This window comes from Centrocercus urophasianus, unplaced genomic scaffold, assembly GCF_019232065.1.
Source record: "Centrocercus urophasianus isolate 14NV4802_14NV808 unplaced genomic scaffold, USGS_Curo_1.0 seq_30, whole genome shotgun sequence".
NCBI lineage: Eukaryota > Metazoa > Chordata > Aves > Galliformes > Phasianidae > Centrocercus > Centrocercus urophasianus.
The window spans coordinates 9,281,934-9,299,559 of record NW_024884867.1 but is presented as its reverse complement, the minus strand read 5'-3'; the positions used below and the strand labels follow the sequence as shown (position 1 = coordinate 9,299,559).

Below are 17,626 nucleotides of genomic sequence, written 5' to 3'. Positions count from 1 at the left end.
TTCTAGGACCATGCCAATAAGAAAGGTATTGATTACACCCATGCAAATGAAAGAAAAATTGGTGAGGCTGATACATAAGGAAGGAAGGGCAAGTAAGAAGGGTAGGAATAGATACTGTGGCTCATTTAATACCAAATCTGATGTCCTAAATTGTACTGCCTCTGTGTTGAAGTTGTACAGTAGTGGCAGAGTTTAAAATATTGTTTTTAAAAAGACGAAAGCTTAAGCTAATTTTTGTTCTTTTCTTTTCGGAGGAAGTAGTTCACTTTGCCAGGTAGTTTGATTATCAACTAAAAATAATGTTTTTTTTTTAATTTTTTTTACAATTTTGTTCATTTTTTGGGCTATGTGCACTGTTGCTTATCAGGTTGTTTCCTTGTGTCATCTGTCTGTTTTTATTTTATTATTCTGGTGATGTAGACTGTGAGATGTTTCTGTTCCATTGCTCTGATTGCGTGCCTGGATAGCCTCCAGTGCATCCTATTGTTCTTTCTTTGATCTGCGAGTGACAAGTGAGCTCTAATTTTTAAATTTATTTATTAAAAACTCTAAACAACAATCTTCCCACTCACAATCAAGTTCACTATTCTTCCAAAGCTGAATCTGTGTAATTAATCCTCAAGCTAAACTTAGCATTTTCACTAGCATTTGCTTTCTACTCCCTGTCACAATGAGCACTGTTCAATCTGGCAAAGACTGGGAAGATATTTGAACAGAGATGAAAGGAATCAAATATCATCGAGTGCATTTACTGATATGGACAATTAGGAATCACTCCTCCAATTTCCATATCATACCTTCTACCTACTGAGATATTTGTATAATCTGCCATGGCTATGGCAATCCTGTGGCTCCATACCATTACATTTTATTCCCAAACTGCTTGCTGTGAATTTTTTCCTCTTTACACAGAGGCCAAATGAATTATACAAAGCCAGTGGTTAAGTGAGTAGAACCAGGAAGTTGATCTGCATTCCCTGACTCTCACTCCTGTGCTCTGATGACAAACATTTATTACTCTTTTATTCTTCCTCATTCATCTTACGAAAGAGATGTCAGTCACCAAATATTTGTCGTTAGCAGCCCAAACTAGTGGATCAAGCCTTATTATTGAAGGACACAGGACACACAGTCACATCTAGCCTAGAAAATAAGTTGTACATTTGCTTGATTATTTGAATATGATTAGAGCTTATTTTCCAAAGCGGGAAGTGTTTTGTTAGTTGAAATCAACAAGGTCTTGTGTAGTCAACCTCTTCGAGGTTTCAGTTTACCTCATCACCACCTCCTTGTTGTTACTCTGTTGTTACACTTCGAGTTGTTACTGTTCTGCACATCTACCTCATGGGGAAAATTAAAGTTTGAGAGCTCTTGAAGATAAAAAGAGCTCTAGAACAATTGTCAAATACCTGATAACCCCAGAGTATGGCTTAAAGATTTCTGTCCCATTTTTCTCTCTTCCAGGAGAGGGCAGTGACAATACATCAGTCATTTTGCAATGTTATATTTAAAAACTGAAAGTGGGTTTCCTTCAAGATGGTAGACCTTGTGAGAGACCTGTCTAAAGCACTGAGTACTGGGATGGATTTTAATAAATGAGTTAAAGTGTAATGTAGAAAATAAAGGGAACAATTAACATAGAATTTATCTTGCAATTCCATCCATTTCAAACATCTGGCTTATTGCAAGATAGCTCTTCAAATATCTTTATCTCGAAGTATTATTTAACCCATATAAGCATGTGATATTCTGTCCTCTCTAGTTATGGAATGGTGTTTTGTGTGACAGGAAGGCAATTTAGTAAATGAACAAAATGAAAATATTCTCTTCTGTGTGTTCAAGGCATATTTGGGCTTGTGAAAAGGAGGGGAACACAGGCAAAGAGTGGCAGAGCCCTTGCACATCTTGCTGGTATGCCGTTGGCTTTTGATTCGTGTTATCTGTCCTTTCCTGCAGGAAGAATTTACTGTAAGCTCTCAGAGTTTTCTTGCGTTGCTTATGGTGTCAAACAGAATAAATTGCGTGCAAAGAATCTGTAATTTCTGTGGATTTCAAACTAGAGGGACATGTGTATTTAGTTTAATTAAAGAGACTAAGAGCCAGGAAGGAAGGGAGATTATGTAGCAAGAACCCTTAATCTGCTGAGATATTGTGCTGACAGTAGCCAGTTAAAAGATGCAGCAGGTTCTGGAAAATTTTTTGCAACGTGTCTCTGCTTTACTATACTTGCAGCTGCTTTTCCTCCCTTTTTTTTTTTTTTTTTTTTTTTCTCTATTTCTTTAGAAATGCTCACAAAAATGATGCATAGTTCCATCTACTGTTCTGTCATTTGATTTGAAACTATTATTTTCATCACTTTTTTGGCAGCTATTAAGAGTTGGAATTTCTCTTCTGTGCCTGTGTCCCAGACCACACAAGTAAGAGGTTACAGATCACCTTTTTGTGCATCCTGACTCAGATGTCAGTAAAATGCCATGTTTTGATACTCCTTTCCTTCACGTTTTCATGAATATTTTCATTCTCCTATGTTATACATGCACAGCTGTCTCACAGCTCTCAACCTGCCCTCTCAAACCTCTCAATTACAGCTCCCTTGTAAGTATTTAAATGGCAGCTCAGCTTTCAGACAGAGTACACCAGTGCCAAAGATCAGGCCTTCTGACCTTGTCCAAATTTGCTCAGTGAAATAGGATTCCCCTGGTCCTGGGGTGTTATTGTTTACTTATTTCTTATTGTTTTCCTATTTGAAGAAGAAGTTTGCATGTGGAGCAGGTGTTGGCACTTCTCATTCTTATTGCTGATTTGCTTTTTGTACGTTTGTTCTACTGGCTCATAAACATCACTTGAAAACTTTATCAGTTCAAATGATACTAGAAAGTTCTATTAGTTATGCATGAGAAAATAAAAAATATAATTAAAGTAATATATCATTTTGATTCTTTATTAAGAAATTACAAGAAATTTCTCTATCTGTAACAGGATAATTTTAAGCAAACAAAACAGAAGAGGAAATATGCCTGGACCAATGGGAAAACTTGCTGCTCTAGATTTATATATTTGATGTCTCATAGCCTTCTGCACTCCTAAGAGACCAGTTCCTGCTTAGCACATCAGAAAACTCAAGAATAATTTAAAAGCAAAGAGTATAGTAACAATAGCTGCTCACTTCACAGATAGAAAAGGGCAGATTTTGTCCTTGGCATGGCAGAGATTTTGGCCTAATCTGAGCCTGAAAGTGAGTTTTGATGATCACAGATTTGGAGAGAAAGGAATGAGATTAAAAAAAAAGAATCAATGTGTGGGGGGTAAAGTAGAAGGAAAAATCGAAATAACTCCCAAACTGTAAGATCTAATGATCTAACCTGTAGCAATCAACTAGATCATCTGGTGATCAGGAGGATATTATGGCTGTGCTGTCTATTGCAATGATGAAACATAAAAAAAGCTTTTGGCTCTCTTATTTCAAGTATAAGAATTAAAGAAAAGAATTCATGTAGAGGAGCTAGTTCAAGGACAGACCAAGGCTATTTGGTCATTCCAGTTTTCCCAGGCCACTGGAGACCAGCACTTGGCCTTTGTGCCCAGTTGAGGAGTTCAAATACTTAAAAGTTGATCTTAGCAACTTCTTAGGGACAGAGACAGGTCCTCTCCTGGCTGTGATCACATGCTCACCCAATAAGAGAGATTCTGCAGGTTAATGGAGAAATGTAGAACTTCACTGGAATAGTACTGTTGTTGCAAAATTATTACTAATCTTTTCTATTAAAATACCAAACATCAAAAACACAGTGTTATGTTAGGTGTTGATATTGAGCAATTACTTATCGATGCTCCTCTGTTTAGAGGGAGGTCCAATAGGTGTTCCTCACCTTTTGAATGCTTGTGGTTAATACATTTCTGGAGTCAGTGTTTAGCCAGCGATTCCGCTGACACATATTCAGAGGTAATGTTCTTGAAAAGTACAAGCACTGCTCAGCAAGAACGTTTCCATCTGTGTTATCAGCATTATTTTAATCCAAAATCTAAAACACAGCATCATTCCAGCTACTAGGAAGAAAACTATTCTAGCCAAAACCAGGACCTATGTATATTTTAAAGGAAGTACTGCTTGCAGGAGAGATTAAGGCCTGCCAAATGCTATGAAAGCTTTGCACTGGCCTTATAGTTTTGGAAGTTCTTTCTTTCTTAGTTTCTTAGTGCATCCATAAATGAATGGACGTAGCTATAGAGTTGATTAAAGAAGGAACATAATTAAAGGTTGTAATTTTAAAAAGAGGAAAAAATGACAATGGAGTTGAAAATTCAAAATGAGTCTGTGTGATGTAAAGGCTAATGGTGCTAAGGCAGTAATCTCTATGAAATAATTGATGCTGCAGACATTTGTCTTTTCTAATAAGATTAAGGACCAGGTGGTGTGATCTTGCTAATTGACTGTTTTGTGACTTTGAAATATGAAGTAATAGTACAAACCTAGTGATTGTTTAATCCACCAGGAAACTCTCAAATCACGGGTCAAATACCATCAAAATATTTCTCTATTCTCAGTTGAAATAAGGTGGAGGTATTATTTAACTTAATACCAGAATATTAAAACAAACATATGTTGCATGGGTTGAAAGGATATCAGGAGCTGGATTTTCCAGATGGTATTTGAGATATTTTGTGAGGACAAACTAACCACTGCTGGTGCCAAACCTGCTTCTTAGACCATTTCTAAGATCATCATGGCTTCCTCAGACAAGACTCCTTATTTCTCTCTCCCCACACAGTTTTTTTTTATAACAGCTCCATGTTTCTAGTGAATGTTACACTGATGTTCCTCACCAATGAATCAGCTGCGTTGTGTTTTTCCTCCTATATTCCAGTCTGAGAAAATATATCCTCTCATTTCCTGTAGCCAAGTACAGTTTTTAGAGTGCAAGACCAAGGAGTAGCGTAACTGAAGAGCAAAATGCTTTCAGAATTGGAAAAAATAAGTATGCATTGTTGTGGTTAACAAGTTCAAAACTGAAATGCTTGCTGTTTTTCTTTTTGAATCGTTCGATTAACAGTGAGCAGGTTATGGAAAAGAGGTAATAATTTTGCAAGCGATTAAAGGATTTTTTCTTCCTCAAACAGCTATTTTTCATAATTCCTTAAGGCTTGCTTCTTAGAAGATAGCAGTATTAGGAAATCCTTTCCCTACTGTAGAAAGCATGTTCCATCTTCTCCAGTCTCTCCCCTGTTGCTGTCCATGTAACTTATAGTTAACCTCAGTTACACCCCTGTTTCTTTGGCCGTGTAGAGCGGCTGGTTTAGATAAGACTTGGTGGTAGAAAAGACTTGTAATAAATACTGGCTTTTTTGCACTGAAAAACTAAAAACAGAAATAATTGCAAAATGCATGGAATGTTGTTTTATTTTTTATTTGTTATTTTTTTCTGGTGGCAAGCCAGTCCAAAGAGCACAGTGTGTGTATATATGTGCGGTGTTTGGAAAGGTGGCTGCCTGTGGCCAAATTACTGCACTGTGACCCTGTCAGATCTTATAAACTGCACAAGGTTAGGAATGTGGAGGAAAATAAGGAACCACCCCCAGAAGCTGCAGACAGTTGTGCTGAAAAAAATTATAGCATTCCATGTTTCCTTGGGCTTTGGTTTTGGATCAGTGCCAGAACTTTGCTGCAAATCTGGGAGGAACTGTTGGGGTCTTCTGGAAGAAGTGGTGGTACTGTCTTTTAGGTAGGATGCAGTACCCTGGCATTGTTTTTTTTTATGGTTATAAAGACCCTATTACTTTTTGCATGTAATACTGTGCTTGTTTCAGTGCTGGAATGCTAATTCATCAGACTTATTATGCAGACTTTCGTCAAATCAAACTGCAGTAATTTCAAATTGTTTTGGTTGACTGCAGTCTATTTTTGCTTTCACTGGCCATAAGATTCAGAAATTGTATTTCCTGGCATTTTTCAAGAACCACTGGGTTTTACATCAGCCATGCTCACTGAGCAGCATTTCAATCATGAACGAAATGAATTGTGTTTCTATAAGAAATTGTACATGAAAGCAGTTTCCACCCAAGTGAATGGGTGCTATGAATAGGGATAGATACGTGTTCTTCCATATGTCCTGTGACATCTGTATGGAATGGGAAAGTATGTTATACTGCTTACTTACAAGCGGATCTCAGGTTCTGACAGTGAGGTGTTTCCCCTCTGGAAAGACTAGAATTTCAGAAGACCTTGGCATTTGTAACAAAATGGGATGGAGCTCTTCAGTCGTGTTTTGACTGCAAATCCTGTGTTTGCACGCCAAGCTTTGAGCACATCAGAAACTCTTCTGTTCTAGTGCAGCAGTGAGCCCTCATCTTCAAGGCCTTTGCCTTTAAAATATTCTACTTGCCAACGATGCAGTCCTTGCGGCGTTCTATTACTGGCAGGTGTGACTATGCTTTGCTTCCTTTGTTTTTGTTTTTAAGAAATAACGTGCCCTCTGAAAAATGAACTTTGATAAACTTATTGATCACATAAAGTGACCTTCTCTAAGCACATATTTCCTTAACAAAATATACTTGCTATGAAACAGAGTTCTTTAGCAGTAAGCTTGCACCTTAATGAGTCATTCAGATAAACAGGTTCCAGTGAAGATTGAATTACAATGCTATTCAGCTGACACAAAGCAACCCCTAGTTCTTCTCAGGAAACTCATGAATAAATAAAAGATGCTTTGCTGTCAGGCCCAAGACTAACAAAAATGTAAGGGTTCACGCTTTTCAGTGTGATTTCCATGCTCTACAGCCTTGATGTTACCATCAGAATTAGATTGGTGATGAAGATATTTGACATTATGTAAGTAAAGACATTTAAACATAGATAGAAATGTGGGGGTATGAGTGGAAATATCTATCATTAACTCAGAACAATCTGTTGGATAATAACCTATGATATTTAGCTTGTGCATATATGGTACAATTCATATGCCTTGCCATTTTGCATGTGGAGGGGCCATATACAAAATTATTTTTAGAATTCAATTTTAGTGAAAAATAAGATGTTTGAAATATTTCAAAGGACTTATTTATGCTTACCATCTACCAAAGCCAATGAATTTCTTGCAGGATGTTATCCATTCTGTTGCTGCATTGTTTTTTATCATGATTTCAGACCAGAGGTGTTTATCTTTACATTTACACTTTGTGTTCATTTTGTAATTACTGTTGAATAGTCAGTCTCTAATGTTTGTAATGAATAATGTGCTGCACATGTGTTAATTCAAGGGACAGCCTGTTGAATATGCATACAAATCTACTATACACATGTACTGCTCAAATACAGTGATGGTCATTGTGCATATTTTGGAAGTACTGTACAGAACTGAAGTTTTAGAGGTGATTTAACTATACCAGTAAAAGAACACTTTAATTACAGTGTTGTAAGTTGCATCTCATTATGTATTTATTTTTTTAACAAACCTATTTCTGATCCTTTTCTAGTGAAAAGAGCTCCAGCTCACCTATGTGTTACTATCCACAGAGTGGATAATCCCATAGATATCCTTATGTTGTCGATTTTGACACTGACACACTAACAAGCCAAATTCTGGGAATAAGAGAAACAAATTTGTTGTATTTGTGCATGCTTTTACATTGAGCTGATTTGTTTGAAATTATCACAGTACTGATATTGAGTTTTGTCTATTCCAGTAATTAATGGCCTTTATAGTGTTGTTTTATAATTGTAGTTCTCTTGGTAAGAAAAGAAAATGCTACACGAAGGATTAAATATATTGTAGCATCAAATTCTCTAAAGATATGGCAGAAACGTGCCTCTTCAAATTATATTTCCTTGAAAATGTAGTGTGTTTGTCTTTAGAAAGGATTTTGAGAATGTTGTTGTTGCTGGCTCCTTCCAAAAAACTTTAAAATAGCAAACCTGAAGATGCCTCGTAAGTGCTTGTAGGTGAGCTGACCAAAAAAAACCCCAAAAAACAAAAAAGCACAACACGGGGTTTCTAATGATACTTTGTATAAGGCTGATGTCAGACTTCAGTCTTTTTGCTTGCCCTGACATTGTCTTTAGTGCATTATTTCTATTATCCCTTTCAAGAGGTTTTCAGGGTAACTTGCAGTGAAAAACATGTTAGTGAAACACACTGTTGTAAGAAGGGTAAGTGCTACTCAGTTCATGCAAACACAGTTTAAATGAACTGGTCACTTATTTGTTTTGTTTCTTTGTACACAGTTTGGAAATGATCCATCATGCCTGCAGTCTGCAACTTCAGCGTGCACATCTGATCAGGTTGAGTTTATAGAAGAGACCCAGATTTCAAAGTCTCATGTCACCACATTAAATCAAGAGTATCATCACTGGCTGTTTTCAGTAAGTTCTGTCTCTTTCTCTTCCTTGCATGAGTTCTAGCAACAGCGGATTGGAGATCTTTTGAGGCAGATATTTGAGGGAAGGAGAGTTTAGCTCCACCATCTTTATAACGCTAGATGTTGTATTGATTTCTTAGAGTGTTTTAGATACAAATGTGTACTTAGGATATAATTTTAAATTTGAAAGGAGAAATTAGGAAAGGAAAATGTGATATAAATAGGAATTGGAGTGTTCCATTCTGTATACATGTACACAAAATTGCAAGATCCAGTGCTGGAGGGTTGTGTTCAGAACAGTCCAGTCTGCTCGGGCATGTACATACGTATGGACACTTGATTCTGAATATCAGCAGATTTTTCTGATTGGACTTCCGTGTGCTTGCATGTGTTCTAATTTTCAAGCACCTTTTGTAGTTAAAGCACAAAAAAAAACATATCAGAGATTCTTTGGATATAACAACTATAGGATTGTGTTGGTGTACCAGAGGGTATTGGGGTGTGGCTCAAATACAGGGCCTTGGTTTCTTCTCAGATAAAATACTGTTATGTAAGTACAAACATCTTTGAATGCATGAAGGGGCAAATTTTTGTTTCTTTTTAAATTCAGAGTTGTAGATGGAACACTACATTCTGTTTTCTGTAATTAATAGCTGTTTTATCTGCTTTTGCTTTTATTACATGAAGTATTTTGCTTCTTTCTGGAATGTAAAATTATAGTGTGGTTTTTTTTCTGTTTTTTTGAGAGAGAGGAAGAGATTGACTTAATAATGAAAACAAAAATATTGAGAAAAAGGGAGACAAACTTTCTAAAGTTTTTGTAGATGGTACATTGAACTAGTTGTGTTGAGCAGAATTTTGCAGTCTGTTTTCAGCAGCAAGTGCAGCTCTGCATGTAGAGACCTACTGTGTACATGGCTAAAACTTGTCAGTTGCCTGAGATAGCTAAGCCACAATTTCATGGTTTTCCTTGCCATAGAAATGCTTGCTTAATCAGGGTACTTCTTCCCCTGTCCACCCCAGCATTATTTTTAGTACAGCTCACTGCCTTATGCAATTCCCTGTGCAGATGCAGAATCAGTTGTAGTGGCACAACTGAGAACTGTGGCATGCCTGTGGGGAGGGAGCAATGGGCAGATGTTTGTTCATGCTGCTTCCTGCAGAAGCAAACCCTGGCATTTAATAGTACATTGTAACGATAATGGAGACACATGAAAATTATTATTGGAAATTCAAGAATTTCAGGAATTGTGTATATTTTCTATATTACTTTGGAAACACTATAAAAGTCCTAAGACACTTAAATCAATGACACAGGAAAAGCTTTTGATAAGTTTGGATCTCTAGATTGACTTTATTCTTTGTTTTTTGTTTTGTTGATGTGGAAACAGAACAATTGCTTCTGAATGCAAAGCAATGTGAAACTTCGTCACTTGGCAAGGAAACATCTATCATCTATTAGAGATTTACTTTTTTTGTCAACAACTAAGCCAAGTTGTACTTCAAATTTTTGTCTTTATCAAGAGCATAGTGTCAGATATTCATTTACACATACTAGTTCAAGATGAAGTAGCTTACATCATTCCTGTTCTTTAAGTTCAGAATTACCTGAAACAGAGTAAACTGAAAGTTCCAGAGCTTCCATTTAGGTATGTACTTGAGGGATTTATTTCTCAACCTGAAGCAGGTAGATATATGCATATATATATATTTTTTTCAGATAAATGCTGTCTTCAAATGAGACAGAAGAGCATTATTTGCTGGTGCTAAGCCAATTACACATCTTAAAATTCAGTTTACAAAGCAGAACCTCAACGTTGAAACTTGTTCCCTAGATCTCTTCATGTCCCCACATTAGCAACTGTTGCTCTTAATTCTTTCAAAATGGAACAGATAATTTTATTAGTCTTGGGTTACTGTTTATCGCAGCAAACTTATTTAGTATGGTGGTGCCTCTTGAGTGACGTGTAAGTAATGACTGTCTTGATATGTTCTGCACAAAAACAGAAGACTGTGTGTTCAGGGGTAATGTAGTGCACTTATTACTCTCCAAAAAAATGTTTCCTAATGGATGGCTAGTGAACACAGGGCCAAGCGTTCTGCAGAGATGCACAGTGAAAGCAAAATAAACAATAGGCTGCAGCAAAAGAAATTCTTATTAGATCTAAGCCAAATGTTCTTTCATCATCATTAGATGATGGACAAACACCAGGAAAATTGACAGAGAGAGCAGTAGGACAATGACAGTGAGAGTAGTAGGTACCTTGATGGCAGGATTACGGTTTCCTAACAAAATACTGAACAATCTTTCATATTATATTTATTTGCAGTACTTTGGGGCTCATTTTAAGTTATGTTCACTTCTATTCACTGTTTAATTGCAAATATAATACTTATTAAATAATTATATCTTATAATATGAATAATTATAATCTAAATAAATTTATATCAGAAGAATTTTTGGAAGTGCAATTCTTCTACTGTATGATTAGGCAATGGTTCACTGCTAGAGAAAAATCCTCTAGTATTTTAGTAAATGAAGACCAAATATGTATACATTTTTAATCTACATACAAAAGTTTTTTTGTCATTATGTATGCTTTCTGCATACATAAATATAGCAGACTCACACCAGTTACCTGTTAGTTACCAGGCAACAGCAGCATTTGACACCACCTGCAGCTGCAGTGAAAGACGTGCAGGTCCTTGATTGTAAATTAAAGGGCTCTGAATGTTGAACTAAGGTTGATAAAAAGGGCATTAGTGCAAGTACATTGCCATTTTCACCACGGTAGCAGTATGTCAGCAGAGTTTCTCTAACAGCATCAGTTTGCTGAGATACAACCATCTCGGACACGCTCATGGTGGAAAAATTGTAATTACTGTATTCTTCAGCAGTACGGTTTTCTCTGAAGTAAGCTGTATTCCATGTAAGCCTTTTGCCTCTGTGCAAAGCAGGAATCTGTCATGATGGCTTCTGAAATGTTTTCTTGGATTCCTTGTTTAATGAGGTGAGTGCACTAGATGTTCATCATGTTAGGCAAAACCTGGGCTGAAAGGAAAAAAGATTTTTTTAAATTCATGAGTATTATGAGCATTCCGTGCTATTCAGAGGTACTTTGCAGTCTCTTAATGATGGCAGAGCAATGAGGCTGGATATTAATGAGATAGAGTGATTCTGATCACTGTGCTGGAGTTCAGCCTAGCTGTCTGGCTCTCTTGCTATTGTATGCAGTGGTGTGTGTGACTGTATATGCAGCATCCACTATACAAGTGGCCACAGTTTATCACCATGAGGAATATTTACTGAAAGTGGTGCACTACCTGTGACCTTGGTGTAGCTTATTTTGCAGGGGGGAACGGGGGGAGAAATTAGCCCCAGCATATCTTGGGATGTTTTTTCATACTCTTTCCACATGCACACAGCTGTCTGTGAAATACTTACACTGCTCTTAAAGAAAGCTTGACAGGTGATTTTCTGTGTTCAGCGGGAAGGTTGCGATCTAAATGCCTTATTTCTGAAACCTACTGAGAGTGAGATATCTCAGTAGGATTTTAGGATTTCACTGAATGTTCCTATGAAGTTTCTGTACTGGTTAAGTTTTTACCTTCTTGAAAAAGCAGTCGTTTCAGACACATTCTGCCCGTTGGTTCACTGTTACCTGAAAGGCGGCGGGTGGACAAAGGAAATGAGTCGCGTCTAACAGAGCAAGGAGATAATGAGCTATATAAATAATTAGCAGTACATTTTATACACGTGCTCATACAGAGCCAAAAGCACGTTGGCCTGAGAGCATGATCTCAACGATGTAGGTGAGATTACCCATTTCAGCAAGACAGATGATTTTCTCTGTGCAGCTTTTTAGAATTCATGAAATGTTAAATGCAGTCATAAAGGAACAGAAGGTGATCCACAGCAAAGCACGCTGCATTAAGACCACTAGTGGGCTTATTTTGAAATTTACTTCTTTTATTTTCTGTTACCTTCTGTAGCAATAGATGGCATGTTTCATGTAGCTGCCATGAAAATTTGCAGATCAGTTCTCACGTGAAAGTCCACGGGGGGGGGAAAAGGGCATAAAAATGTAACATATAAACAAGGAACACAGATGTGAAATGTACTCTACCATCTGTATTGCTTCAGTTGACAGAAGATAAAATCCAATACTGGACCCAAACTGGTCTTCTAGAGAAGACTGGGGGTGGATTTCGGTGGGAAATTGTCTTCTCCAAAAATCCGGGGCTATTATTTTTACTTTTATATATATATTTTTTTTCATTTAGGTAAGAAAGTAACTATGGAATATCTATTAAGTATAGGATAACTCAGTATCTCTTTACTAACAGTTTCCTAGCCTACTGTAGGCAGGCAGAATTTTACTTCCAAATGTTAAAAAGATGTTAGACTAGCAGTTATCATTGTACAATGAAACAAATTTCTGGCCACACTGAATTGTTGTGTTTATGTAGCTGTATGACTAAGGCATGTGACTTTATTCTTAAGAATTCCGCCCGAGCTACTTCTAGTACTTTAAAATCCTGTGTTTGCATTTGTTTATTCATTTCTGTGCTAGCATTTTCTTCCCTAATTGCTGGCTGACTTCAGTACCGCTCAAAAAGGGCCTTTGTTTTTTAAATTCATAGTTCAATTTTATAGGTTTGGACTGGTGATTTGAACGAGTGTCTCTGCCTGCTCTTTCAGATGTGATGCTTGTTTGTTGCAGCTTGTTCCAGTTAAATAAGTACATTCTAGAATGATAATTCCCAATATTTTGGCCACGCTGCTCCTGAATTATATATGAAGTTTTGTAAATATAATGAAACTTGAGAGTTATATATCCATCTTAGATAAGTTTATTCTGATCAAAGCAAACCTCTGCAGGAAGTACGTATTATTTCTGATGGGGCACCCAATAAATGAAAGCCACTTGCTTTCATGAGAAGGGTGCTCAAGCCAAGGCAAGCCTAGTGACATTAGCTCAGTTCTTTATTAGATGAAAACAATCTATTCATTTAACTGTACACTTAAAATGCACATGCTGTCTTTAGAATAATGAGTGCTGCAGAATTTAAATGTGTGTGGGTTTTTTTAAGGGTTCTGTGAAGCAGTTCATGGGGTGCAGGCCAGTCCTAGAAATGCATCATTTTCTTAGATCATTCTCTCTGCAAGTAAAAATGCAAAGTGAGGCAAGGATGTATGCCAGCCAAGTCAGGCTATTAGTTTAGAGATATTATGTGTATGTTGTGTTATTCTTTCTTTCTCTCTTACAGATTTAAGTTAAGATAGACTGAGGGGAAAGTAGCCCAACTACTGCCCTGACAGTGCCTTGTTTTCTTTGTGGATTAACAGGGAACTCCAATCTGCAAGGCCGTCAATCCGGCCTGTTTTCATCAGCACTGGATCACTTTAAAAAGAAAAACAGTGCATGTGATTATCAAAAGCATTTCCATTTATAACACACTATGGCAATTCAGCTCAGATACCAGGAAATAGGAGTGTTATATATGAAAAGGATGTTAAAGGTAAAAATTTTAAAAATGTAAAGCATACACAAACGTAGCAATAAAAGATAAGTTTCTCTGTCACTTTATCGAGATGTGAATGCCTCCTGACACTGTAAGTGCAGACAGTGATCCTTTTACTTAGCCTCTCTGTGGTAGGTTCACATCACCAAAGACATTTGAGACGGCAGCGATTAGCATATTTTAAAGTTTCCTGCGCTGACTGCTTAAATAAATTTGCATTAAAGAAAGATGAGACTCTTCCTAATATTCTCTGCGTGTTGAAGGCTAAAAATAGTTCCATCAGTACTGTGGTTGCAGTTCTTCTAAATTTTAACAGTTTAGAGGAAAAACAAACACCACTCTTGAAAGGTTATAATTAATGAGTTGTGTTGTTGTTTTTATAAGTACACCAAAATAACATGAAGAAATTGGGACAAGTAAGCTATTTTGTGCCTTTGGCATTTTGATGGTGAGCAGACTAGCTTCCCACTTGAGCTGGGGGCGGGCTTTGCTGTTGCATGCTCTTAGCAGCTAGCCCTCTGCAACTGTTTAGAGAGGAACTTGTGGCATAAACTTGAAGATGTTTGTAGTGAAAGCGAATTCACTTCTGAATTTACAAAGCAAAGCATTGTTTGTTACTCTGTTGTGTTGTAAGGAAATCTAGCATGGTGAACTTTATTTGAGAGACCATAAATTGTAATTAAATATTTGATCATAGTAAATTAAACTTCTATTAATAACGCAGAAAAAAAGTGAGATTTGGGAACATCCATTTTCCTGTTGTGCTGACAATACATAAATAAATCACCTGTGCCACATAGGGTGGGTTTGCATGTGAGCTAAAGAGAAACCAAGCAGGGTGCTGATGTGGAAGTGGAGAACTCAGGATTTGATAGAGCACTGAAGCTGTGTTGTGTGGAGGGGTTGTTGTAAGACTGCTAGTCACATTAGGTACTGCCTGAGATAAGAAAGGGACATTCAGAAAGTAGAAACTGCTGTTTCCAATGCACTGCTGTAATTGCAAATCCAGCTTTTCATTTTCTTTATGGGCATTCTCTCTGCATTCTTTATTTCTTCAGCTTACCTCTTGTATTCAAACAATTACAAGTGATCCCATCCACATTATTGTATTCTACAAGTAGTTTACCATGTCTATGCCCTTTTTTTCTTGTTTTGTTTTGTGGATGGGTGTTTTCTGAAAATAAGAATATAATAACTTTTTTCACATTTGATGTACACTCAAGTTTTGACATCATCATATTCATTAGTAGAAATACTACAAGAATTTGCTATTAGCCAAAGAGTTTGAATGACACAAACACCTCAGCAAACTTAAGCTCAGTATCTTTTAGACTTGTACTAGGTCTCATTTTCACACTAGTTTCATCATTTTTAATCATGAGTTTCCTTTAACAATGAAGATGGAGTGTGGTCTTCCAGGATAAGTGCAAGTATCAGGAAGGAGTACATCTGTGTAATAATCTTGTCCATACTTTTATACAGTTTTATACAGCAGCTTTATACAACAGCTGTTCTGAAAGTAACGCCTCTTGTTTTTTTTTATGTTGGCCCATGATGTCAGAGGCAGCTGTTGGTGATATGGCTGTAAAGGCTGAACCTTTCCACCAGTATTCCATTAAATTTTGTTGCCACGTGACAGATGGCAGCAGATGGCAGTCTGCTCTCAGGTTGCTTGGAAAAAAAAAAAAAAAAAAAAAAGAAGATAACAAACTGACAGTCCTCAGTGCTGAAAAAAGAATCATTTGGATGTACAAGAGGCATTGGGTCAGGTGTGATATAAATATGGATGGGCGTCAGAAAAAGAGACAAAAGGATGATTCATAGTTTTAGGATAAAACAATGACAGTAGTAAAGTAGGTAAGCTGCTCTGACGGTTTTCCCCGAGGTATTCTGGCAACTGGTGGTTGTTTGCAGAGAGTTTGGAATATTTCAGCCTAGCTAAACACACCATGTGAGAAACTTACTCATATTTTTTGGAATGGTTAGAGCCTCTGCGTTCATTCAAATCTGGCCTTGAAAGCTAAAGGTAAGAGTTTTTTATGCCACAATTTCTGGTATAACATTTTGCATTTCAACACTTAGAACTGCAGTACTTCACTGGTTGGCTCCTGGCAGAAAATGTAGACTGATTTTATTTTTAAAATAATCAAGATTTTGTAAATCTCAGAATTCTAATGAAGGCTCAGAGCATAGCATATTTTATCCTTATGTGATTTTCTTAATCTCTTTTTTTTCTTCTTTGGCTGTGCTCCTATAGAAAGAACTCTGCAGTCCATTGCCCACTGTGGGGAGAATTCTGAATAGTTAAAAGTATATGTGTATTAAAACCTTTTATCTTTTTAAAATTAGTTACTTTCCATGTTTACACTGTGATTTTGAAAGACAAAACAAAACGTTCTAGTCACACACTGGTCTGTATTTACATGCTAGTCCTGGGATTCATAAAGTAGTTTCTTCAGGAGATTTAACTGGAAGAGGAGGGAAGAGCCAAATGTATGTATTGAACTTCAAATCTATGGCCCATAACTTTGTAATGTCAGTAATAAGCTTCCTAGAGGCAGTTCCTGACTATATACTGCAAGAGATCTTGGATTTGCTGGATGTTGATTATATTATGGTTCTCTGAAACCTGTCTTCAGATGCAGCAGGCTCTGCAGCAATATTAGGCTCCAGAGCTCCCTACCAATTTCATACCAAACTTGATTAAGTCATTAAATTGTAGATCATTGCTGACAGTAAATTAATTCTTAATCCAAGTCCTATTCTGCACTGCATTGAGAGACTTCTGCCAGGAGGCCAGTGGCTTGAAAATGGATAATTAAATTCTGCTGTAAGTATATTTTTTAATCCATCTTTCTCCTTTCAGGAGCTGGTGAACGAGTGAAAACCATTAATTAATACCTATAACATGGTTTAATGGTTTAAGCTCTGTTCCTGTCAGATTCATTATATAAGTAACATACTTTTTCACAAGTAGCATAAAAAACAAAGTTGTCAAAAATGTATTCATGATAGAGACTGTTTTTGTATGCTTGTAAGGAAAAAAAAACAACATATATATATATACACACACACACACATATATATAGAGGTTACTTGGGTAATTTGGTATTGATCTGGAGTTTTACTATTTGATCTACTATCTAATATTTACTATATTGGTCTGGAGTTAGTGTAGAAAAGATAAGTTAGAGATAAAAGACACCTAAATATAGGAGAATTAATAATAGTGGCAGTGTGTGTTCTGGGTGTTTCTGCAATTATGTAATTAATCCCATATGATGTTACTTTACTACTTCAAGAGGGAATACCAGCATGTTCATCATCTCTGGTGCACGGATCTATCTGCATCGGTTATCACACACAGTTTTTATTGGTTGTATTTGAACCAGGAAGCATTGTTTGCAGGCTTTATTTGGTAGTGTAAGAAGAAATATGGAATCTTGTTTGCTCATTCTGTATCAGCACTATTCTCTCTCCATTGCTCTGAAAAAAAAACCCCTCAATTTTCCAACTTTTTGTGTTGCTTTTTCATTTTCTTAGAGCTACAGGAGAGTCCTGAAAGTTGGACAGCTATGACACTCATTGTTCAGATAAGGAAAGATACCTGCTACATTCTCATTAGAGAGAGCAGCAAGCTTCAGCGCATTGTTTTCCTTTGGTAAATACAGTTTCTTATGTCTTAATGGCTTGGAAGTACTTCCAGCTCTCCACACTGGTTAAATTCTTTCATAGGGAATTTGACTTC

At 36.7% G+C, this 17,626-nt stretch overlaps 1 protein-coding gene across 1 annotated transcript in view; it reads left to right on the top strand.

The window, feature by feature from the left end:
• Positions 1–17,626, top strand: part of RIMBP2 (RIMS binding protein 2) — a 114,622-nt gene that overhangs the window by 22,979 nt on the left and 74,017 nt on the right. The window contains exon 6 of the mRNA XM_042828615.1: positions 8,219–8,356. Coding sequence (XP_042684549.1) covers positions 8,219–8,356 — 138 coding nt within the window. The remainder of the gene's footprint in view (positions 1–8,218; positions 8,357–17,626) is intronic.